At 46.9% G+C, this 25,716-nt stretch overlaps 2 protein-coding genes across 2 annotated transcripts in view; one reads left to right on the top strand and one right to left on the bottom strand.

Annotated features, from left to right (window-relative positions):
* POMGNT1 (protein O-linked mannose N-acetylglucosaminyltransferase 1 (beta 1,2-)) overlaps positions 1 to 17,957 on the bottom strand; it is a 32,214-nt gene extending 14,257 nt beyond the window's left edge. The window contains exon 1 of the mRNA XM_034964109.3: positions 16,695 to 17,957. The gene's annotated coding sequence lies outside the window, so the exon portion shown is untranslated. The remainder of the gene's footprint in view (positions 1 to 16,694) is intronic.
* On the top strand, positions 23 to 25,191 carry LURAP1 (leucine rich adaptor protein 1). The gene is made up of 2 exons (XM_003812757.5): positions 23 to 728; positions 16,689 to 25,191. The coding sequence occupies exons 1-2, from the start codon at positions 531 to 533 to the stop codon at positions 17,208 to 17,210; spliced, it is 720 nt and encodes a 239-aa protein (XP_003812805.1). The 5' UTR covers positions 23 to 530; the 3' UTR covers positions 17,211 to 25,191.
* Positions 25,192 to 25,716: the final 525 nt, after the last annotated feature.

Raw genomic sequence — 25,716 nt, 5'->3', positions numbered from 1 at the left:
TGGTGGTGGTGGTGGTGGTGGTGGTGGTGGTGGTGGTGGTGTGTGTGTGTGTGTGTGTGTGTGTAGCTAAAATCCAGTCATCGTTTTAGACCCAATTCCTCTGCTCCAGGAAGACTTCCAAGCCCTCTGCAGCTCTCTGTTACCACTGTTCCTTAAACTCCCACATCTCTGACTGAAGCTGCTTAGACTTCATTCTGCAAACATGTATTGGGCGCCTGCTGTGTGCCTGGCTGGATTCAGTGCCAGGGTGGGGCGAAGGCGCTGAGGTCTCCGAGTGCTCTTTCAGGTCCAACTCCAGAATCGCCCAGCCCCACGCAATCCAGGGCCAGAGGTTGTGTGCGCAGCACTCGAATACATCCACAGACGGTGCTGCGCGGCTTTTCTGAGTGTTACGGCGCCCTCCTCCCGCCCCCGCGCCGCGCAGGCGGGGACCCACCGGTTTTGCTCCGCTTTAGCAGCGGCGAAGGGAGGACCCCCGGGAGCCGGTCCCCGGCGTCCGGTTGCCCAGCCCTTTTCAGGCGTGGGCCCGCATGGAGGGGACCGTGGAGTCCCAGACGCCTGACCTGCGGGATGTGGAGGGTAAGGTGGGCAGGAAGACCCCTGAAGGGCTGCTCCGCGGGCTGCGAGGCGAGTGTGAGCTGGGAACCTCTGGCGCCCTGCTGCTCCCAGGGGCGCCTAGCACCGGCCACGACTTGGGGGACAAGATCATGGCGCTGAAGATGGAGCTGGTGAGTGCAGAATCCATGGGCCAAGGGGACGAGTCCCTAGTGTAGGGCCGGGAGGGACGAACTCATGCTCCCAGAGTTAAGCTGGAGAGGAGGTAGTTAAAACTCTCCACCTAACTGCTCAGAATCCCTCCCAGATCAATCCGTAAACGCTGGGGTGGAGATGGAGTGACGTCCATTACTTGTCCCCCAAGAGTGAGTGGGGTGTTGATGGTCCTGAGGACTTGGGGTGGGAGCAGTGGGTTTTGGAAGTTATTCCTGCCAAATAATTGGGAGGAGAGAGATGAGGACTGGGAAGTACTGAGAACCCAACGCAGCACAAATTCCCCCCGCCTGTATGGGCCACCTATTCCCCGCCAGTCCCCGTTGTAAGGCAACCGGTTTTTTCTCCTTCTGCTAACCGGGAAAGGGTTTAAGTTCCTGTGAGGCCGCAGTGTTCCGCACAGAAAAGATGTGGGTAAAGGGGCCTATCTGCTGAAAACTACCTGGACCAGGGGCACTGAAAACCTTCTCCGTTTCCTCTACATCCCCCAGCCCTACTTAAAATAATGGAAAGTTCCTAGACCCATAGCAGGGACAGAGAGTAGCAGCACCACTGGTGCTGATTCCCTCGCCTCAGACTCAGTCTCCTCCCAGCCAGCCCCCCAGGTAAACTGGATATTTGGATCTCATCTGTACATTCTTGGGGAGAAGAGGAAACAGCAACCCTCCCCTTTCTCTATTGCTGCTGGTCTAGATTCAGAGCCAAAAGGGCAGCCGAGGCCCTGGCAGGTTCCCCAGGGCCCTGATTCCGGTGAAGTGGGTGATTTACACCTGCCACTACTTTGCAGCCAGTTCTGGGGAACTGAGGAATTGCCATCGGCTTCCTGGCTCACAACCAGGAGCCCACAGTGAGTACGTCAGCTAATAAGTCTTCCTGTGTGCCCAGCCTGTGCCAAGCTGGTCTGTGAAGGAGCAGGGGAAGGAAGTCATGGGGGCTCTGAGACCAGCCAGGGCTCCGATGCCTGAGCTGAGAGGCTGGGAAGAGAGTCTGGTGGGCGGAGCAGTCAGGAAAGGCCCCCTGGGAGAAGGACTTGAATGCCAAGTGTGCACTTGGCCTTGAAGGTTGGAGGTGAGTGCCCAATTCTCCAGAGCAAGGCTGTGACTGTACCCACCTAAGCGGGGGCTTGCCTTTGCCTCACTGTACAGACTTTAGCTCAAGGCCTAGTAAGAGCCTATCTAGACTGTCTAGTTGCTTTGAAAACTAACTTTCACCCAGTGCATGTGCCAGGCAGCTTGCTGAGCACTTTACATGATGCTCTCTTCATCTCCACAGTAACCCTGTTAAGTAAGTGATATTTTATAGATGAAGAAACTGAGGCACAGGGTGGGCATGGTGGCTCACGCCTGTAATCCCAGCACTTTGGGAGGCCGAGGCAGGCAGATCGCTTGAGCCCAGGAGTTTGAGACCAGCCTAGGCAACAAAGCAAGACCCTGTCTCTACAAAAAATACAAAAATTAGATGGGTGTTGTGGTGTGTGCCTGTAGTCCTAGCTACTCTGGAGGCAGAGGCAGGAGGATCACTTGAGCCCAGGAAGAGGAGGTTGCAGTGAGCTGAAATCGCACCACTGCACTCCAGCCTGGGTGACAGAGCTCAGAGCTTGACCCTGTCTCAAAAAAAGAAGGGGAAGAAGGGGAGGAAGGGAGGCAGGGAGGGAGGCAGGAGAAAAGAAAGAAAACAGAGGCACAGGGAGTTTAATAACTGCCCAACATCACGCAAAAAGCAGGGCCATGATTTGAACCCAGATCATCTGACTGCACTTTGCATCTTTACTTTGAGACCTGCTTTGTGCCAGATAGTCTGAACATTTTATGTCATTGAAATGAGAAAACTGGTCATCATTTCTCCCATCTTACAGATAAAACGTGCTTGCAGATTCTGAACTCACATAGGGAGTCAGTGGAAGAGCCACGCCCAGTCTCTCTGGCTCTCTTTTCTGCCTTGGTGGAAACTATCTGTAAACTTTAAGGGGCTGCATTTAACTTTTGATTTTGTCTCTCTGTATTCTTGACCCAGCTTGCCTGGGGCCTGAGGCTGCCCGAGAAAGGGCACAAGGGAGGGAGCCTTCTGGGGCCAGAATGAGGAGAGATCCCCATCCTATTTTTTCTCCTTCCTCAGGCCAGGATGTTATTAATATTAATCTCTTCTTGTGCTCTGCCCTGCCTACTGGGTTGCACCCAGGAAGGACAAGGGGTGGGGCAAGGGGTTTCCCTTCGGGCTACTGAAGGCAGGACTGGTTCAAGCCCTCTAAGGACTGTCCTTCAATTGTTCCTCTCCCAGCTCTCCTTGCACAAAGGGGGAAGGCCTCCCCTTGAGGCCAAGGTCAGTCCTGCCTCTAGGCCTCGTCCCTCTGCTTTCTTCCTCTACCCTCCATTCAAAGGTTGAGTGAACAAGCCAGACTGGGATATGTGGGAATGGGAAACAGTGGCAACTTCTTCTTAGTTCTCCCACCCAAAGAATTGTTGCTATGACAACCCACCTCCACAGTGGCAGTTTGAGAAAAAGCTTTAGGCAAGGAAGAATGCACGGGTTCAAGTCTTGGCTCTGCTTCTGAAACGTTTTGTGGTCTTGAGCAGCACTCTGTCTCTCTCCTGGCCTCAGTTTTTCCTCCTTTTGGTGGAGGGGGTAGAGGGAGATGGGGACTGTGGAACCAGATGATTGTAAGAACCTTTGTAGTAACAATATTCTGATAGTCCCCGCTCTGGGAGCTCGGACTGGGATTTCCAGGCTTTTACCCTAGGGCCTGATTTGGATTGAGCAATGAGGAAACCATACAGGACCCCAGCGCTGGGCAGAGAGTCTGGTATGTAGATGTTAAGGAGAGGAGTAGGGAGCCTGAATCTCCTTGGAAGGAGAATTGGGTTTGGAGTCGCCTCTGAGGCTGCATCTCTCCTGAGCTGTTTATCCTATACTCTATTTTCTTCAAGAGATGGTGTGAAAAGAGTGTTTCTTTTTCTGGCAAGAAAACCTTGCTTTCTTCTATTCTGGGAATGATGCTGTCACAGTCAGGGAATCCCACTGCCACAGGATTATAGAATCTGCTCTCAGATTTATTTCCCAGCAACACACTACAACCCAGACCCCTGAATCCTGGGAACCATCAAAGGGGTCAAGGATAGTAAAGGCAAGAGAATCGCAGAACTGAATGTGACCTCCTTAGCCCTGGGCCGAGCACCAGAAATGGATTGGGCAGGATCTGCTCTCAGGGAGCTCACAGTCCGGTTAGGGAAGGAGGAGACAGAAGAACATTTCTAGTACAGGATGATAAGTGCTGGTAGAACCCAGGAAGGGCCTCCTGGAAGAGTCTTCACTGTAGAGTGATGTGGTTGGGTTTGTGCTCTAGAAAGGCGACTTCAAATTGGAAGGAGGCACAGGCTGTTTCCTCTGCTTGAAATGCTTCTCTCCACCTCTTTGTCTGGCTGAGTCCTTCCATTTTTTTTTTTTTTTTTTTGACACAGGGTTTCACTCCTATCACCCAGGCTGGAGTGCAATGGTACAATGTCAGTTCACTGCAACCTCTGCCTTCCAAGCTCAAGCGGTTCTCCTGCCTCAGCTTCCTGAGTAGCTGGGACTATGGGCATGTGCCACCACACCTAGCTAGCTTTTGTATTTTTAGTAGAGACGGGATTTTGCCATGTTGGCCAGGCTGGTTTCGAAGTCCTGACCTCAAGTGATCTTCTGCCTCAGCCTCCCAAAGTGCTGGGATTACAGGTGTGAGCCACTGCGCCCATCCTAGCTGAGTCCTTCTTAACCTTAAATTTTCAGCTCATGTCCCTTATCCTAGGAAGCATTTCCTGACCTGGTTAGGTTATGGCCCTCTAGGTATCTACAGTCCTCTGTATAGCAGTTGTTTCCCCTAGCGTTTGCCACACTGAACTTTTCTTTTTTTCTTTCTTTCTTTCTTTTTCTTTTTTTGAGATGGAGTCTCGCTCTGTCGCCCGGGCTGGAGTGCAGTGGTGCGATCTCGGCTCACTGCAAGCTCCGCCTCCTGGGTTCAGCCCATTCTCCTGCCTCAGCCTCCCGAGTAGCTGGGACTACAGGCACCTGCAACCACGCCCAGCTAATTTTTTGTATTTTTAGTAGAGACGGGGTTTCACCATGTTAGCCAGGATGGTCTTGATCTCCTGAGCTCGTGATCCGCCCACCTCGGCCTCCCAAAGTGCTGGGATTACAGGCATGAGCCACCGTGCCAGGCCTGAACTTTTCATTTTTAAATTATTTATTTATTATCATTATTTTTTTTGACACGGAGTTTCGTTCTTGGCGTCCAGGCTGGAGTGCAATGGCGTGATCTCGGCTCACTGCAACCTCTGCCTCCCGGGTTCAAGCAATTCTCCTGCCTCAGCCTCCTGAGTAGCTGGGATTACAGGCACCCGCCTAATTAATTTTTGTATTTTTAGTAGAGATGGGGTTTCACCACGTTGGCCAGGCTGGTCTTGAACTCCTGACCTCAAGTGATCTGCCTGCTTCGGCCTCCCAAAGTGCTGGGATTACAGGTGTGAGCCACCCTACCAGTCTTATTTGTTTTTTTAATATAGACAGAGTCTTGCTATGTTGCCCAGGCCAGTCTCAAACTCCTGGCCTCAAGCAGTCCGTTTGTGTCAGCCTCCCAAAGTTCTGGGATTGCAGGCTGAGCCACAATGCCAAGCCAACCACACTGAATTTTAAGTGCTTGCTTCATTGTCTTATCTTACCCACTAGATTATGAACCCTCTGAAGGTAAGAAATGATGCCTTTTCTTTCTTCATCGAACATAGTGCCACACCAATAAGAAACAATAAATATTGGTTCCATAACTGAGTGGATTAATTCCATCTCGAGGAAGGGCAAGGAAGACTTCCTCGAGGAGGTGACATTTGAGCTGGGGCTTGAAGAATGAATAAAGTCAGTGGGAATTCCAGTTCAAGATACCAGATTGAGGGCCGGGCACGGTGGCTTATGCCTGTAATCCCAGCATTTTGGGAGGCCGAGGCGGGCGGATCACCTGAGGTCAGGAGTTCGAGACCAGCCTGACCAACATGGTGAAACCCCATCTCTACTAAAAATACAAAAATTAGCTGGACGTGGTGGTGCACCTGTAATCCCAGCTACTTGGGAAGCTGAGGCAGGAAAATCGCTTGAACCCTGGAGGTGGAGGTTGAAATGAGCCAAGATCGTGCCACTGCACTCCAGCCTGGACGACTGTGCAAAACTCTGTCTCAAAAAGAGAAAAATAAATAAATAAAATGAATAAAAGGCACGAAGCCGTTATGACAATGAGAATAAGAAACAAGGTAATAGGAACAAAATTTTGGAAACTGAAATTCAGAAGGAAGAGTGGTAACTAACTCAGACCTAAAAAATGCTCAGTCCCAAGCCAGCAGTGGGGAAAGCTGAAAAGCAACACTTTTTTATTTTGGGGGGGATAGAGTTTTGCTCTTGTTGCCCAGGCTGGAGTGCAATGGTGCAATCTTGGCTCACCGCAACCTCCGCCTCCTGGATTCAAGCAATTCTCCTGCCTCAGCTTCCCAAGTAGCTGAGATTACAGGCATGTGACACCATGCCCAGCTAATTTTGTATTTTTCATAGAGATGGGGTTGCTCCATGTTGGTCAGGCTGGTCTCGAACTCCCGAACTCAGGTGATCCATCCGCCTCGGCCTCCCAAAGTGCTGGGATTACAGAGCCACCGCCCCCTGCCAAAGCAACACATTTTATACTGCAAAAACCCTTAAAGGTCTTAGGGGTTGGAAGCACCAGGTATTTCTGGAACTGGGGGCACAAGTGGGGCTGAAAACAAAAGGGCTGGTTGAATGTTTAAAAGTCATATTCTAAGATCCCCTCCCTAACTGTGCAACCAGGTGCCAGCTAATTCTTTATCTAGCAGAAGACTGGAGATGTAAGTTTTGTTCTTGTTGTTGTTGTTGTTGTTTTCTTTTTTTTTCTTTTTTTTTTTTTTTTTTGAGATGGAGTCTCACTCTGTTGCCCAGGCTAGAGTGCAGTGGCCCAATCTCAGCTCACTGCAGCCTCAGCCTCCCGAGTAGCTGGGATTACATGCACCCGCCACCACACAGCTAATTTTTGTATTTTTAGTAGAGACGGGGTTTTGCCATGTTGGCCAAGCTGGTCTTGAACTCCTGACCTCGGGTAATCCACTTGCCTCAGCCTCCCAAAGTGCTGGGATTACAAGCATGAGCCACCGTGCCCGGCTGTAGATGTAAATTTTGGAAAGAGGAAGGAAGGGAGGGATGGAGGGAGGCAGAAAGGAAGGAAAGGAGGGAGGGGAAAACAGCAGGACAAGTGTTTTTAGTATGAGGAGCTTTGTTTAATGTATTTAGTTTGGTCATGGACTAGGACAGTTGTCTTCACTGTTCATATATTTGTCTCCAGGATGAAATAATTGAAGATAATCTCCTTTATCAAGTTAATAGTCTGTACAGTCTGATATTGCAGTTATTTATGTTCATCTCCCCTTATTGAGACTGCAAGCTTCTATTAAGCAGGAACAACTTCTCCATTATCTTTGTAATTATTAGCAAATCCATGTACCCAATAGTCATTTGTTCAATTGAATTAGAGTTGTGATATTCTTCCAAAAACACAAATAATTTCAGGTATAAAATTTTTTTCTATGCTTTTGCCATAGTGTTTAGAAAACCCTAAACTCTGTGTGTGTGTTTTTTTAATTTTTTCACTTAATGCAACACAACAATAATCATTAACACAGAAGACCCCAAAATATATGAGGATTTCTTCCCACCAGCAAGCAAGCAATCAGTTCTGCAGCAGATACCAGCTGGGTGTCTACTAATTTAATTTCAACTCTGTCTACCTGGAGACAGTGTCACATCCCACAGGTTGAGGGCTCAGTCCCCAAGACTGTCCCCCTCTTCAGACACTAGTCGTAAATCTGGGCCTCCTGACCTTCTGACCAACCAGCTTCAAATTGGGGTTCCTATGACCCCCTCCTTGGGTTTGATTGGTTTGCTGGTGTGGCTCACAGAACTCAGGGAAACACATTTACTGGTTTATTATAAGGATATTACAAAGGATATAGATGAAGAGATGCATGGGGCAAGGCATACGGGAAGGGGTGCGGAACTTCTGTGCTCTCCCTGGGTGCACCACCCTCCATCTATTCAGCTACTTGGAAGCTCTCTGAATCCTGTTGTGGGGACCTTTTTTTATTTTTTGAGACAAGGTCTGGTTCTGTTGCCCAGGCTGGAGTACAGTGGCTCAATCACAGCTCACTGCAGCCTGTACTTCTCTGGCTCAAGCAATCCTCCCAGTTCAGCCTCCTAAGTAGCTGGGACTACAGGTGTGCAATACCACACTCACCTAATTTTTTTTTGTTTTTTTGGTAGAGACAGGGTTTCCCTGTGTTGCCCAGGCTGGTCTTGAACTCCTGGGATCAAGCGATCCTCCCACCTCAGTCCCCTAGAGTGTTGGGATTACAGGCTTAAGCCACTGTGCCTGGTCCTTTGGGCCTTTTAAAGAGACTTTATTGGTTGTCCACGATTGAAACATGGACAACCATATCAAAATGTTATTGGACAAAAAGGGTCTGATCAAAACCCAGCAAAGCCTGTCTGTTTAGATTCTTATTGGCCCCTCTCTGCGGCATTCCTTCCTCCAGGGTATGAGTCAGGACCTTCTCTGGAATGAGGGTCTTATGACCCACAATCAGATTAGAGTTCTACTCTGGGAAGGTGAGAGGAGAGCAGGAGAAGGTCAGAAAGAGACTGTTTCCTGAAGCCTACTTCTGAGTGCCCCAGCATTATAACAAAAACTGTAACAATGGCTATGGGGCTTATGAGCCAAAAACTGGATGAAAACCTGCACACATACATACACACACACACAGTAATATCACAACTAGTAAATAAGTCGACCATAGTAATATGTAGAGCCAAATAGCCTACCATTTATTGATTTACAGTATTATACTTGTCAGATGGTATGCTATGCATGTTAATATGTTCCTTCGATGTCTCATGACAAACCTTTAGATAGTACCTCGTATTATAATAAAGAAATGAAGGTTTAAAGAAATCAATTTTAATTTCATATGGCTCATTAATGGCAAAACTGGAACTCAAATCTAGGTCCATTTAATTCCAGTGTCTAATTTTCTCAATGTACAAATATATATATATATATTTTTGAGACGGAGTCTTGCTCTGTTGCCCAAGCTGGAGTGCAGTGGTGTAATCTCGGCTCACTACAACCTCTGCCTCGGTTCAAGTGATTGTCCTGCCTCAGCCTCCTGAGTAGCTGGGCTTACAGGCGTGTGCCACAACGCCTGGCCAATTTTTGTATTTTTATTAGAGACGGGGTTTCACCATGTTGGCCAGGCTGGTCTCAAATTCCTGATCTCAGGTGATCTTCACACCTCGACCTCCCAAAGTGCCGGGATTACAGGAGTGAGCTACCGCGCCTGGCCTCAATGTACAAATATTAATACATGGTCTTACTCCGGTTTATCATAGATGTGAATAAAGCAGTTATTTCCTGAATAATTCAATAAACATTTTTCAAATACAAAAAACATTTACTGTGTTTGTGTGACCTGCGGGATTTGACCTGTATATGTAAATACACATACACACATAATGACGTTTTGGTCAATGTCAGACCATGTATAACATAAACAACCATGTAAATTTTTTTTTTTTTTTTTTTTTTGAGACGGAGTCTTGCTATGTCACCCAGGCTGGAGTGCAGTGGTGCGATCTCAGCTCACTGCAAGCTCCGCCTCCCGGGTTCATGCCATTCTCCTGCCTCAGCCTCCCCAGCAGCTGGGACTACAGGCGTACGCTGCCACGCCCGGCGAATTTTTTTGTATTTTTAACAGAGACGGGGTTTCACCGTGTTAGCCAGGACGGTACAGTGGCACCATCTCCCCTCACTGTAACCTCTGCCTCCTGGGTTCAAGTGATTCTCCTGCCTGAGCCTCCCGAGTAGCTGGGATTACAGGCAAGAGCCACCATGCTTGGCTAATTTTTTATTTTATTTTATTTTATTTTTTTTTTGAGATGGAGTCTCGCTCTGTCGCCCAGGCTGGAGTGCAGTGGCGTGATCCCAGCTCACTGCAAGCTCCACCTCCCGAGTTCACACCATTCTCTTGCCTCAGCCTCCTGAGTAGCTGGGACTACAGGTGTCCACCACCACACCTGGCAAAAATTTTTTTTGTAATTTTTAGTAGAGACGGGGTTTCACCGTGTTAGCTAGGATGGTCTCGATCTCCTGACCTCTAGTGATCTGTCCTCCTCAGCTTCCCAAAGTGCTGGGATTACCATATAAACATTTTGATCAATGATAGACTACATATGTCAAATAAACATTTATCGTGTGTATATATGCACATATATAAATAAACATTTATTATATGTATATAAGTGTGTACACATACACAAATATTTATATGATGTTTTGGTCATCATACGACCAAAACATATGATGTTTTGATGAACAGCATATACCATAGTGATTTCATAAGATTATAACACAGCATATACACAAATATGATATATGGCACTTGATATTGGCATAGCAGATCAAGTAGGGATTGATATTCAGTAATTGTGCTGGGACATTTTGTTTTCCATATTTTAAAAAGTATATAAATTTTTTAAAATGTCATCTAGTTTGTACATTTACCCTGTCATATTTGCACGGCAGTAAAACCTCCTGCTGGTGTATTTCTCTAAGCATATCCCCATTGTTACGTGACAAATGACTTTATATATAGAGAATAGAACAGAAGGTCTCTAGATTAAAAGACACTGAGCATAGTTGAGGACAAGAGGGACTAAATAAAAATATACTAAATACGGCCAGGCACAATGGCTTACGCCTGTAATCGCAGCACTTTGGGAGGCTGAGGTGAGGAGTTTGAGCCTGGGAGTTTGAGGCTACAGTGAGCTATGATCATGCCACTGCACTCCAGCCTGGACAACGTAGCGAGACTTTGTCTCTACAAAAACTTTAAAAAGTACTAAATATCATGAAATACCTCTCCAAGCCTTTACCCCTACTTGGCTCCTAGGATACTGACAGCCTTGCTTACATTATACTCTCTAGAGTGGTATAATATGGGGAATATGATTAACTCAAGAGAAAAAAAAAAGATACAGACTTTAGACCTCCAATTAAACAGCCCAATCAGATCATCCTGTAGTGAGGCTCAGAGTTGGCAAGCTTCATACATACACGGTTTCTAGTCATTGTAGAGATCCACTCTGAAGGGTGAGCAGGAGTTAAAGATCATAGACATCTGACCCTCTATATAGACCTAAATAAATAGGAAAAAGCAACTTGAGGCCGGGCATGGTGGCTCAGGCCTGTAATCCCAATACTTTGGAAGGCCGAGGCTGGATGATCACTTGAGGTCAGGAATTTGAGACCAGCCTGGCCAACATGATGAAACCCCATCCCTACTGAAAATACAAAAATTAGCTGGTTGTGGTAGCGGGCACCTGTAATCCCAGCTATTCAGAAGGTTGAGGCATGAGAATCGCTTGAACCTGGGAGGTAGAGGTTGCAGTGAGCCGAGATCGTGCCACTGCACTCCAGCCTGGGTGACAGAATGACATTCTGTCTCAAAAAGAAAAAAAAAGGAAAAGAAAAAGCAACTTGAATGAAATGGAGATAATACAGAGAGATACGAACTTATAAAAATCATTAAGCATATCCTTAAAGAGATAAAAGATAATATTGTAGCCATGAACAAAAACAAGAAGGTGTAAAAAGGTAAACATTCAGAGAACTAGAAACAGCACTTGGAAATAAACACATCATGGCGGGGAAAAGAAAAAAGAAAAACCAAAGAGTTGATAATAGGCCAGGTGTGGTGGCTCATGCCTGTAATCCCAGCACTTGGGAGGCCAAGGCAGTGGATCACCTGAGGTCAGGAGTTCGATAGCAGCCTGACCAACATGGTGAAACCCCATCTCTACTAAAAATACAAAAATCAGCCAGATGTGGTGGCAGACACCTGCAATTCCAGTTACTTGGGAGCCTGAGTCATGAGAATCACTTGAACCCGAGAGGCAGAGGCTGCAGTGAGCCAAGATGTGCGCCATTGCACTCCAGCCTGGGGGACAAGAGTGAGACTCCATCTCAAAAAAAAAAAAAAAAAAAGAGGAGTTGATAAAGTTGAAATATTTCAGAAATTAGAGCAAGTATAGAAATAGATGTGACTGGGTGCTGTGGCTCACGCCTGTAATCCCAGCACTTTGAGAGGCCAAGGCAGGTGGATCACGAGGTCAGGAGATTGAGACCATCCTGGCTAACATGGTGAAACCCTGTCTGTACTAAAGATACAAAAAATTAGCCGGGTGTGGTGGTGGGCACCTGTAGTCCCAGCTGCTTGGGAGGCTGAGGCAGGAGAATGGCGTGAACCCGGGAGGTGGAGCTTGCAGTGAGCCAAGATCTCACCATTGCACTCTAGCCTGGGCGACACAACAAAACTCTGTCTCAAAAAAAAAAAAAAAAAAAAAAAAGAGATGCAAGAGTGAAAAAAACAAAAACAAAAACATAGAGGATCATCAGTTCAGGACACCCTCTGTCCAAGTAATAAGATTCCCAGAAAGAACAGAAAAATACTGGAGGATAATCATCAAAGAAATAATTTTTAAAAAATCTCCCAGAACTGAAGAACGTCAGTTTCCAGATTGAAAAGGCCCATCAAGTGGCTAACTCAATAGATGAAAATAACCCACACCATGGCAAATTGCTGTAAAAACAGAACACTGGGAACAAAGAGAAGATCCTAAAAGCTTCCAGCAAGAATGGGAAAAGGGTCACATACAAAGGATCAGGGATTGGAATGGCATTAGATTTTTAAATGCTAACACTGAAAATTAAAAGACATGGAGGCTGGGTGCCATGGCACATGCCTCTAATCCCAGCACTCTGGGAGGCCAAGATGGGCAGATCCCTTGAGCTCAGGAGTTTGAGACCAGCCTGGGCAACATAGTGAGACCCCATCTACAAAAAAAATTTAAAAATTAGCCAGGTGTAGGTACATGCCTGTAGTCCAGCTACTTAGGAGGCTGAGGCAGGAGGGTTGCTTGAGCTCAGGGGATCAAGGCTGTAGTCAGCCATGATTGTGCCACCACTGCACTCCAGCCTGGGCTATAGAGTAAGACCCTGTCTCAAAAATAAAATAAGACAATGGAACAATGCCTTAACCCCTGAGGAAGAATTATTTTCAACCTGGAATTCTATATCCAGCCAAACTATCAATAGTGTGAGGAAAGATTAATAACTTTTTAAAAATAATTTCAACTTTTATTTTATCTTTTTTGTGTGTGTGACGGAGTCTCGCTGTTGCCCAGGCTGGAGTGCAGTGGCGCGATCTCGGCTCACTGCAGGCTCCGCCCCCCAGGTTCTCGCCATTCTCCTGCCTCAACCTCCCGAGTAGCTGAGACTACAGGCGCCCGCCACCTCGCCCGGCTAATTTTTTGAATTTTTAGTAGAGACGGGGTTTCACCGTGTTAGCCAGGATGGTCTCTATCTCCTGACCTCGTGATCCACCCGCCTCGGCCTCCCAAAGTGCTGGGATTACAGGCATGAGCCACCACGCTCGGCCCTATTTTATCTTATTTGAGAGAAATCTCATTCTGTCACCCAGGCTGGGTGCAGTGGCACCACCATGGATCACTGCAGCCTTGACCCCCCAGGCTCAAGCAATCCTCTCACCTCAGCCTCCCGAGGAGCTGGGTCTACAGGCACATACCACCACACCTGACTAATTTTTAAATTTTTTGTAGAGACAGTGTCTCACTCTGTTACCTAGGCTGGTCTCAAACTCCTAGACTCAAGTGATCCTCCTCTCTTGGCCTCTCCAAGTGCTGGAATTACAGGCAAGAGCCACCATGCCCAGCCCAACTTTTATTTTAGATTCGGAGGGGGGTACCTGTGCAGGTTTGTTACATGGGTATATCACATGATGCTGAGATTTGGGATACTGTTGAACCCATCACCCAGGAAGTGAGCATAGTACCCAACAAATAATTTTTCAATCCTTGCCCCCACCTCTCTCCCCCCTCCAACAGTCCCCAGTGTCTATCATTACCATCTTTATGTTCATATACCCAATGTTTAGCTCCCATTTATAAGTTAGAACATGCAGTATTTGGTTTTCTGCTCTTGCATTAATTCACTTAGGATTATAGCCTCCAGTTGCATACATGTTGCTGCAAAGGACATGATTTCATTATTTCTTATGGATGTGTAATAACATTTTAAAACATGCAAAGCTTCAATAAATTTACCTCTTATGCCAACTTTCTCAGGATGCTACTAGAGGGAAAGAACCATTCACCCAAATGAAGGAGTAAATGAAAAAAGAAGATATGGAATCTAAGAAACAAGGGATCCAGCTAAGGAAAGAGGCAAAGGAATTACCAAGATGATAATGGAGGGAGATCCCTGGAGGGCAATTGTGCAGCAAGGACAGATGGAAGCAGAGCAGAGGGCTCCTTAAGAGATGCCTCTCAGAAGATGGAATAGATAGAACGTGTCATGCATTCAAAAGCCTGGAGAGGGAAATTCAGAGAATTGAGGGAGTGTTTGAGGTTGACTTACTGATAACTACATAGCAAACTAGGCAATATAATAATAATAATAATTCTAAGGATAAAATGTTGTAAGAAATAAAAAGTAACTATAGTAAACTACATGGCTTAGCTGTGAAGAGCATTTCCAAATCCTAATAAAGTAAACACTGAGTAATTTTATTGCCTATTAGGAGGATGGAAGATGGGAAGGGTATCTGTATGGCAGGGGAGTGGGGAGTGGGATGAAAGTTAAATCCTGCCTGGGCGTGGTGGTTCACGCCTTGTAATCCCGGCACTTTGGAAGTCCAAGGTGGGCAGATTATTTGAGGTCAGGAGTTTGAGACCAGCCTGGCTAACCTGGTGACGCCCTGTCTCTACTAAAAATACAAAAATTAGCCAGGCGTGGTAGGTGATACTTGTAATCCCAGCTACTCAGCAGGCTGAGGCAAGAGAATCGCTTGAACCCTGGAGGCGGAGGTTGCAGTGAGCTAAGATGGCGCCATTGCACTCCAGCCTGGGCAACAAGAGAGAAACTCTGTCTCAAAAAAGAAAAAAGAAAGTTAAATCCCTAATCTTATATAGTGTGGGAAATCAATAGAAAATGCCTAAAATTTAAATACCAAGAAATAGCAATATAAATATGGAGATTAGGAGGTAAATACCAAAATAAACGCTAAATAAATAATAATAGTTGTTTCTGGGAAGTAGGACCAGGATGGGAGAACTGTTCATGTTCATAATCTTGTGGAACTGTTTGCCTCTTTAATCTCTGTGCATCTGTTACTTTGATTAGAAATAAAACTGGGCTGGGTGTGGTGGCTCACACCTGTAATCCCAGCACTTTTGGAAGAATTGCTTTGAGCCTAGGAGTTTGAGACCAACCTGGGCAACAAGGTGAGACCTTGTCTCTACAAAAAATAAAATTAGCCAGGTGTGGTGCACGCCTGTGGTCTTAGCTCCTTGGGAGGCTGAGGTGGGAGAATCGCTTGAGACCAGGAGATGGAGGCTGTAGTGAGCCATGACTGTGCCACTGCACTCTAGCCTGAGTGACAGAACAAGACCCTGTCTCAAAAAATAATAATAAAAGTAAAACTAAATAAAACTAGTTTTAAAAAGTCATTTGTGGCAGCACCTTGGGTTCACAGAGCAGAATGCTAGAGGCGAAACTATAGAGATGGGCGAGAGCCACATGTTACAGGCTTTTGAATGCCAGTTGCTAAAATGTTTAGATTTCATTCTCTAAGAGGAGGGCGGAGTTCCCTGCTATTGTAGATGTTCGGATTCGGCACTCTCTAAGAGCAGTGCAATGCCTATAAAGGCTCTTGAGCAGGGAGAGACAGGTTCAGACTTGTGCTTAGGGAAGGTAACAGTGCATCTGAGCTGGAACGGACGCTTGAGATTACCCTGTAAGTCAAATTTACTTCCAGTACGGACAGGTAGACTGGTGTGTACAGGCGAGAAGGCCTGAATGCCCAGCCAGTGGGATTCTGATCCTTCTAAGCTCTGGCCAACCCTTTCCCCTCTCGGTGGCTGCTACCAATGCCCTGAAAAGACTAGGGAACCAGGTTAGCTCTCTTTATTCCCCAGCTCCTGCCTCCTTTTGGCCCAATCTACTTCCTGATTAACACCCTATCTTGCTATTCTTTATTTCTATGTCTTTCTGGGGAATATGGGCAGGCTCAATAGTCAGTACCCTGTGGCTGGGCATGGTGGCTCATGCCTGTAATTCCAGCACTTTGGGAGGCTGAGGTGGGCGGATCACCTAAGGTCAAGGGTTTGAGACCAGCCTGACCAACATGGTGAAACCCGTCTCTACTAAAAATACAAAATTAGCTGGGTGTGGTGGTGCACACCTGTAATCCCAGCTAATTGGGAGACTGAGGCAGGAGAATCGCTTGAACCCAGGAGGCGGAGGTTGCGGTGAGCCGAGATCACGCCATTGCACTCCATCCTGGACAACAACAACGAAACTCCATCTCAAAAAAAAAAAAAAGAAGTACCCTAAATATGAAGTTCAAAGCTTAGTAGGATTGGATTTTAATACTTAACATTTACTGAGACCTTCCTCTGTGCTAGGTACTGTGCTGAGTACTTAATAGACAGCATTTCAGAATCCTCACAGCTACCCTGTGAGGTAAGTGATTTAATCCTGTTTTAGAAACAAAGAGACTGAGGCTCAAAGAAGATATGTCTAATCAGTGGTAGAGCTGAAATGTTAGGCAGCAGTCTGTCTGCTTCTGAAGCCTACACTGCAAGCCGTTATAATTCCATCCGTCTTAAAGTGAAACATGGTTGGCTGAACCACAAGGTAGTGGCCTCTGGAAACGCTGGGGAAACCCATGCCCCAGAACTGGGACTAATTCCTTCTCCCACTCCCCCAGGCTTACCTGCGAGCCATCGATGTGAAGATCCTGCAGCAGCTGGTGACCTTGAATGAGGGCATCGAGGCAGTGCGCTGGCTGTTGGAGGAGCGGGGGACGTTGACCAGTCATTGCAGCAGCCTCACCAGCAGTCAATATAGCCTGACAGGCGGGAGCCCAGGCCGCTCAAGGCGAGGCAGCTGGGACAGCCTGCCAGACACCAGCACCACCGACCGGCTGGACAGTGTCTCTATTGGCAGCTTCCTGGACACAGTGGCCCCCAGCGAGCTGGATGAACAGGGCCCACCTGGGGCTCCACGTTCCGAGATGGACTGGGCAAAAGTTATAGCTGGTGGAGAGAGGGCCAGGACTGAGGTGGATGTGGCAGCCACCAGGCTAGGGAGCTTGAGAGCTGTGTGGAAGCCCCCAGGGGAGAGGCTTCAAGGTGGACCACCTGAGTCACCAGAGGATGAGAGTGCCAAGCTGGGCTTCGAGGCCCACTGGTTCTGGGAGCAGTGCCAGGATGATGTGACCTTCTTGTAACAACTATTCCACCCTTTTGTAATCCTGTGGCTCTTTTATCCATTAGCTGTGGTCTCCCCCAAAATTGATTCTCCCTCAGTCTGAGACTAGGAAGAGGCTGTACTGAAATCAGTTACCATGGAAACCTGGCTCATCATTTCTCTAGTCCCTAGGGAGTCTCTGCCTTTATCCCTCAGTTATTGGGTCCCTAGAGCTAGCTTGCTCTTTCTTTCTTTCTTTCTTTTTTTGAGACAGGGTCTTATGCTGTTACCCAAGCTAGAGAGCAGTGGCATGATCACAGCTCACTGCAGCCTTGACCTACTGGGCTCAAGCGATCCTCCTATTTCAGCCTCCCCCATAGTTAGGACCACAGGCATGCACCACCATGCCCAACTAATTGTTTAATTTTTTTTTTTTTTGTAGAGATAGGGTTTCCCTGTGTTGCCCAGGCTGGTCTCAAACTCCTGGGCTCAAGGGATCCTCCCGCCTCAGCCTCCCAAAGTGCTGGGATTATGCCCAGCCCCTAGAGATACTTCTATAGAGATATTGACTCTAAAGGATTGACTTATGGCTTTTGGTATTTAGTATCTCTCACTACTCCCCCCAGCTAAGTAAGGATTTAAGGAATTTAGGACTCCCTGGAGTTAACAGATGAAGAGATGGGGGCATAATTACTTCACCCAAAGTCTAGAAGCCTTGGCCCCTCTCTTGGCCAAGATGGAGGATTGAGGAGGGACATGGACCTTCAGGACTAACCCTCTATGGATTGGCCCTCCCAGAAGCGTTTGGGCTGGTAGACCCACCCCTTCCTACCTGCTGAGTGATGTCATTTCCTGCCAGGATGGGGAGCCCTTTGTACGGGTCCTTGGATGGTAGTAGGTCATATAGGGGTATCTGAGCCCCTGCTGCTAAGTGAGATCACATTATTTATCGTCCATACCATTACTTCTTGTGAACAGTAACATGTCACTCCTCCTGGCAGGAAAGTTTCTCATTGTCAGATGTTTGTGCTTCTTTTCAGGTCTTACTTTTTAAATAGAGTGTTCTCATTTTATCCTAGGGGATCTCACTTCCTCTGTGGCTCCATCCCTGCATCCCTGTCTGGGCCAGCACTCCTGACTGCTTTTAGGGAGAGAAGCTTTCAGGGGCCTCCATTTATTCCTCTCAAGTCTGTTTGGCTCACCCTGCCATGGTCCCCTGTCTTACCCTGTCCCTATTCCTGTATTCTATTTTTTTGTTTTGTTTTGTTGTTTTTTTTTTGAGATAGGGTGACAGGGTCTCCCTCTGTTGCCCAGGCTGGAGTGCAGTAGTGCTCACTGCAGGCTCGACCTCCTGGACTCAAATGATCCTCCTTCCTCAGCCTCCCAAGGAGCTAAGACTACAGGCATGCATCACCATGCCTGGCTAATTTTTGTATTTTTTTCCAGAGACAGGGTTTTACCATGTTGCCTAGGGTGCACTTGAACTCCTGGGCTCAAGCAGTCCTTCCGCCTCAGCCTCTTAAATTACTGAGATTACAGGCATGAGCTGCTGTGTCTGGCCCTATTCCTGTATTCTGACTCCATATCTCCCTTCCGGGAGGTTCAGCTTCTGTGTGTCCATGCCTTTTCAGTTTCTCCAGGCCTTTTATATGCAAATGAGTCCTGGCCCCCTCTGCCCTTTGTTGATGGGAGCCAGGGAGAGAGAACCTCAAGGTCTCAGAGCTCTGGGGGTGTACCAGAATCTTGGATAGGGGAGGTGTCATCCTTTCTGACTTTGTGACTGCCCTTCCCCCACCCTGTCCCCAGCCTTCCACCATTTGGTCACAAGGATGCCTGCCTGAGGTCGGGACACAAGGAATCTCCTTGTCTAGGCTGCAGCGTGGGGGCGTGGCAGGGAAAGACAGAAGCTCTTTGGTCCCTGGGCCCCATCCTGGAAAAGGAGAGGGAGCAAGGGAAAGGCCTGTTTACTTCCTCCCTTAGAGCAAGCCCTGACTCCTGGAAACTGAGGAGGGAGCAGAGCCTGGGTCTCTGAGCCTGGGTCCCAGAGCCCTGCCGAATTACAAATTATATCATAGAAGGAATTCAGGGAAGCTGCCAACCTGGGGCTCAGAGGGGACGGTCCCAGAGACGGGGACAAGAGCTGTGGCTGGTGTCCGAGAATGAATTCTTAGAGATTAACCCTTTGAACTCTGGGTAACTGCTCCATATGTTAGTCCCTGCCTTTCCTGGGCCTTGAAACTGGGATACTAGAAGGAAAAAGATGGAAAAGGATGTCAGATGACTTTGGCTGTTCACTGCATCCTCCTGCAAAAGAGGCGTCCTCCTCAAATCCTGGAATAACTCGTGCCATTTCTCTATTTTGTATTCTGTGTTGGGGAAGGGAAGGAAGCCAAATTGATCATCTCTGCTTCCCTAAATTCCTCAAGTCTCATTTTGAAACTCCCACCCCGGTCCTTCTGGAGCAATATTCAGTCCATGGCTTGTCCCTAAACACCCTCTCTTCCCCTCCCACCCCCTCAAATGATTGAAATCTCCAAAGTATATTCTCAGCTTCTTCCACTGCTCACAAGACCTCTCCATACCACTCCTATGGTCTTGGGACTCCTGACTTCCCCTCAGACTGGGAATTTGAATCTCCTATTCCAGTCCCTACTCTGTAGTCATTTTGTAGTGTGCCCTCGGTTAATTACCCTTCCTGTTTTTTGTTTGTTTGTTTTGTTTTGTGTTTTGTTTTGTTTTTGAGATGGAGTCTCGCTCTGTCATCCAGGCTGGAGTGCAGTGACGGGATCTCGGCTCACTGCAACCTCTGCCTTCCGGGTTCAAGCGATTCTCCTGTCTCAGCCTCCTAAATGTCTGGTATTACAGACGTGCACCACCATGCCTGGCTAATTTTTGTATTTTTAGTAGAGACGAGGTTTTGCCATGTTGACCAGGTTGGTCTTGAACTCCTGACCTCAAGTGATCCGCCCATCTCAGCCTTCCAAAGTGCTGGGATTACAGGTGTGAGCCACCTGCCTGGCCTGTTGTTTTATTTTTAAGACAGGGTCTCACTCTGTCGCCCAGGCGGGAGCGCAGTGGTGCGATCTCGGGTCACTGCAGCCTCTGCCTACTGGGCTGAAGTGATCCTCCTCAGCCTCCTAAGTAGCTGCGACTACAGGCACGCATCACCATGCCCGGGTTACTTTTTGTATTTTTTCTAGAGACAGGGTTTTGTCATGTTGCCTAGGCTGGTCTCAAACTCCTGGGCTCAAACAATCCTCCCACCTCAGCGTCCCAAAGTGCTGAGATTACAGGCCTGAGCCACCATGCCCAGCCTTTATTTCGTTTTTTTTCTCTTCAGCAACACTGTTCATGGAATTATACCCTTCTTGGAAGCCACTGTATAGTATTCCTATTTGAGGTTCACTTGTTCAGTCTACACACTTATGAGCTGAAGAGGTTGCCCGCCCTCTTGTGGCCATTATGCACCACTGCTGGAGTTGCTGTGTGGAACCTCCAAGCTCAAATAAAACATGGCCTTCTAAAGACCAGCCCCCGTCAGTGCGCAGAAAGGCTAGTGAGTCAGACCTAAAGAGGGCATAGACTTGCCCAGCATCACCCATTGTAAAGTTGTGGCGACGTCCAGGTCAGAAAACCCAGATCACAAGCCCACATGCCCACAGCTCCATCACTTGGCCAGTCAACACCACTGAAGCCCAAAGGGACTGAAAGCAATTTTGCCCCTGTTACAATGTTTGCGTTCTCACCTCTTCCTAAAGAGGCAGCTTAGTCTTTAGAGGAAGAGCTGCAGGAAAGAAAACCCTGGGCCTGGACTGGATGAAGGGGTGAAGGATGCACTAGTCTGGATCACAGATAGGAGGAAAAATCAATCCTGGACCCACCATTTTTCTGGGAAGGAGGGCTAGTAGCTCCAGACATCATAGGAACAGAGCTCAGCATTTCAGACCTGGAGGTTAGAAGCAGAGGTGGGGGTGGGGAGCTGTGAAATTAGGAAACTTAGATGGGTCTTGCAAAAGTAGGTGTGGCTCCACAGGTCAGGGAATTACGGGTCAATTGGATAGGCACCTGAGAGTGTTGTGGGGCTGGAAAGCTGGGGTGAGTGAGGCTGCCTGGGTATTCCGCTTAGGTCTAGGCATCCTGGCTGAATACCTTAGATTTCAGTTCACCACCAGAGAAGCCCGGAAACTCCAGTAAACACATATCTTTGGTCCCTTCTACCTGCCTCTAACTTGGCTGGTTGAGGCTCAGCTTCTCTCTAACTAGACTTTTCTGGCTTATAGGGTACAGCTGTTTGGGAGCTCAAAGAAGGAGAAGGTAAGAAAAAGGAGAGAAATGCAGAGAGAGGAGAGGATGGGATGAAAACAGGGTGTGGAAAATATCAGAGGGTGCATACTGCCCTCAAGTGCACTGGGGGCTTTTGTCCGGGGTCAGAGTAAAGACAAAGAAGAGGCTGCTCATGGAAGCTGCAGAAACAGTGCCTGGGGGGATAAGCGGGGGTGGTGCTGGCTGAGACAAGAGACCATGGGAGTGGGCATTGTAAAGACCTGCATTTATTTATTTTATTTATTTATTTATTTATTTTGAGACAGGGTCTCACTCTGTCGCCCAGACTGGAGCGCAGTGGCATGATCTCGGCTCACCGCAACCTCCGCCTACCAGGCTCGAGCGATTCTCCTGCCTCAGCCTCCTGAGTGGCTGGGACTACAGGCGCACGCCACTACCACCCAGCTAATTTTTGTATTTCTAGTAGAGATGGGGTTTCACCATGTTGGCCAGGCTGGTCTCGAACTCCTAACCTCAAGTGATTCACTCGCCTCGGTCTCTCAAAGTGCTAGGATTACAGGCTTGAGCCACCATGCCTGGCTGAGGCCTGCATTTAGGATGGAGGCATTGAGGTTGAGCACTGAGCTAACTGGAAGCTCAGTGACAGCTTCAGTGAGAAATGCTTGAGAGTTGTAGCAGACACAAGCTCATTGTGTGTATGGTGCCAGGCATACACTGGGTGTTCCGTGACACCTGTTCAGTGAATGGAAGAATGAATATGTGTAAGCCCACAAGGAGATGTGACTTAAAAAAAAAGTTGCTAATTTACAAATTAGGTAATTGAAAATATTTTTAAATTTACTTTTTAGCAATCCTATAAACAGTGCATTGTTAACAATAGTCTTACTTAGAAATTTGCTCAAGGTCAGTTAAGTAACAAATGAGCTGTAATAACCCAGATCAACCTGACTGCAGGGGCTTCCAGGAAGCCTCCTCTGATTCCCTACCCATGCCATACACTCACTTAGACCCTACTCTCCTAGGAGAACAGATTAGTGCTGCCCAGAAGCTGGGGCAGGACATTAGTTTCCTATTGTCACTGTAATGAATTACCACAAAGTGGCTCAAAAAACAAAATTATTATGTTACAGTTCAGAAGTCCAAAATCAGCTTCACCAGGCTAAAGTCAAAGTGTTGACAGGTCTACATTCCTTCCGTGGGCTCCAGGGAAGAATATTTCCTTGCTTTTTCCAGCTTCTAGATGCTGCTTGCAGTGCTTGATTCGTGGCTCTTTTCACCATCTTCAAAGCCAGCAGCAGAGCATCTTCTCTCCTCTCTAACCTCTGTTTCCATCCCTACATCTCTCTAATTCTACTGCCTCTCACTTGTAAGGATTACATTGGGTCAACTGGGATAATCCAGTATCATCTTCCCATTGGCAAGATCCTTAATTAAATCCTGCCTTCAAAGTCCCTTTTACCATTTAAGATAAAATGTTCACAGGTTAAGCAGCTGGTGCGTGTCTGTAGTCCCAGCTACTCAGGGGGCTGAGGCTGGAGGATCACTTGAGCCCAGGAATTCAGGCCAGCCTGGGCAATATAGTAAGACTCTTCTCTTAAAAGAAAATTTATATTTATCCTCAGGTCCTGGGGATTAGGAATTGGACATCTTTGGGAGAGGGGCTTTTAGCCTGACACAGGCAGGGTGGAAAGTGGGCAGGAGGATGCACCCAGGCCCAGAATGAACCTCTGTGCTTTGTCCAGCCTCCCCTAGCCTGGAATGAGAGGTGGTACCAAGGCGGAGGTGGCAGGTCCAGACCCCGTGTCTAGAGAATGTCAAATGCCTCCTGTACCATCACCACCAGGGAGAGCCAAAGATGAAGATCAGGCTTAGGAGAAAGTCTCAGTTTAGGAATCTTTTTAGACCTGAGACCTTCCTGGTAACCACAGTGGAGGATTCCTCAACACTGTCTCCTCTCCAGAACCATTCTGTGCTCCTATTCCCCAAGGCTGAAGATAATTATATTCCCAGTGAACTAACCTGGGTTCTCTCTGGAAAGGGCAGATTGGATAGATTAGTTGTCTTCTTTTTAAATTGTTATTTTTAATTATTTAATAGTTAAACCATGCTTCTCATAGCATAGTGAATTCCATCACCAGGCCCCTTTCTTATTTTATTTTCTTCTTTTTTAAAAAAATTTTAGACTGGGCACGGTGGCTCATGCCTGTAATCCCAGCACTTTGGGAGGCCGAGGAAGGTGGATCACCTGAGGTCGGGAGTTCGAGGCCAGCCTGGCCAACATGGTGAAACCCCATCTCTACTAAAAATACAAAAATTATCTGGGCATGGTGGCGCATGCCTGTAGTCCCAGCTGCTCAGGAGACTGAGGCAAGAGAATTGCTTGAACCCAGGAGGCAGAGGTTGCAGTGAACCGAGGTCATGCCACTGCACTCCAGCCTGGGCGACAGAGCGAGACTCCGTGTCAAAAAAAAAAAAAATTAATTTTTTTTTAAGAGACTGGGTCTCACTGTCACCCAGGCTGGAGGACAGTGATGTGATCTTGGCTCACTGTAACTTTGACCTCCTGGGCTCAAGCAATGCTCCCACCTCAACCTTCTGAGTAGGACTACAGGTGCACACGAGCATGTCCAGCTAATTAAAAAAAAATTTTTTTTAGAGATGGGGTCTCACTGTGTTGCTCAGCCTGGTCTTGAACTCCTGGCCTTGAGAAGTCTTCCTGCATCAGCCTCCCATAGTGCTGGGATTACAGGTGTGAGCCACTGTGCCTGGCCTCTTCTTTTGATCCCTCGTCCCTATTCTCATTCCTCTCCCTGTGTCAGTATATGTTTGGATATGTATGTATCTTTGAAAATATATGTAATTATGTGCCTATGTGTTTTAATATATATAAATGGTATACTTTTATGGTAAGCCAACTTCTGTTATGAATTGCTCCCATATTTCAGTGATTTAACACCACAGATTTATTTTTAACTTATTCTACATGGCACGGGTGTTTCTGGTTGGACAGCTCTCCTCCACTGTCCACTCCAGCTCCCAGGCTTCTTTTATTTTCAGATGGTGATAGCCTCATCCCAGCATCATAAAGTTTCCGGTCAATTTTTCACCAAGTTGTTTTACTATCCGTTGATTATCATTTTATGAATTGCTTGTTTCACTAGGGATTACAGAATGGTGATTTTCTAAGGCTATTAATTTTTCCTCATTTATTAGCTCTAATTCTGTACAGAAAACCTTTTTCACATCCTCTAGGACCATTTGATTACTCTGAAATAAAATTCATACCAGAATGGCAAGATAAATGCTTAAATCTCTTCCCTTATCGTTTTCAAAGCAGTTATGTCCTAACAACTTCTAATGGTGTTCAATGATTTTTTTTTGTTTCACTCTCTTTTTAAATGATCTCAAACAACCTGTAGTTCTTATGCATTTAATGTCGTTTAATCATTTGCCATTATTTTTTGCTTTATATTATATAAAGTATCAAGCATATACAAAAATACAGAAAATAGTGTAATGAATTCCCAGGGACCCAGCTTCAATAATTATCAATTCACGGCCAATCTTGGTTTATTTATTCCCTCAACTACTTTCCCCCTAACCAAGATTATTTTGAAGCAAAACCAGATATCATACCAATTTAATCTGTAAATGTTTTAGCATGTATCTCTAAAAGATAAGGATTTTTATTACCATTATTGCACCTAAAAAGTTAATAAATTGTCAGTATAATAAAATATAGTTGGTGTTTAATTTTCCCACAGACTTAATTTTTAAAAGTTTTGGGGCCGGGCGCGGTGGCTCACGCCTGTAATCCCAGCACTTTGGGAGGCCGAGGTGGGCGGATCATGAGGTTGAGAGATCGAGACCAGCCTGGCCAACATGGTGAAACCCCGTCTCTACTAAAAATACAAAAAAAGCCGGGCATGGTGGTAGGCGCCTGTAATTCCAGCTACTTGGGAGGCTGAGGCACGAGAATCGCTTGAACCCGGGAGGCAGAGGTTGCAGTGAGCCGAGATCGTGCCATTGCACTCCAGCCTGGGCAAAAGGAGTGAAACTCTGTCTCAAAAAAAAAAAAAAAAATTTGGTACCAGGGTTATGCTGGCCTCCTAAAAAGAGTGAAGTACTGTTTCCTCCTCCTTTGCTTTATCTTTGTGTAAGGTTGGTAGTAGTATTTAGTACTTGACATAATTTACTTAGTGAAATCATCTGGGCCTAGAGTTTCTTTACGGGGACGTTTTTTGGTTTTTTGAGGCGGGGTC

The sequence above is a fragment of the Pan paniscus genome, chromosome 1 (assembly GCF_029289425.2).
Source record: "Pan paniscus chromosome 1, NHGRI_mPanPan1-v2.0_pri, whole genome shotgun sequence".
NCBI classification, from domain to species: domain Eukaryota; kingdom Metazoa; phylum Chordata; class Mammalia; order Primates; family Hominidae; genus Pan; species Pan paniscus.
This window is presented reverse-complemented; position numbering and strand designations above follow the sequence as displayed.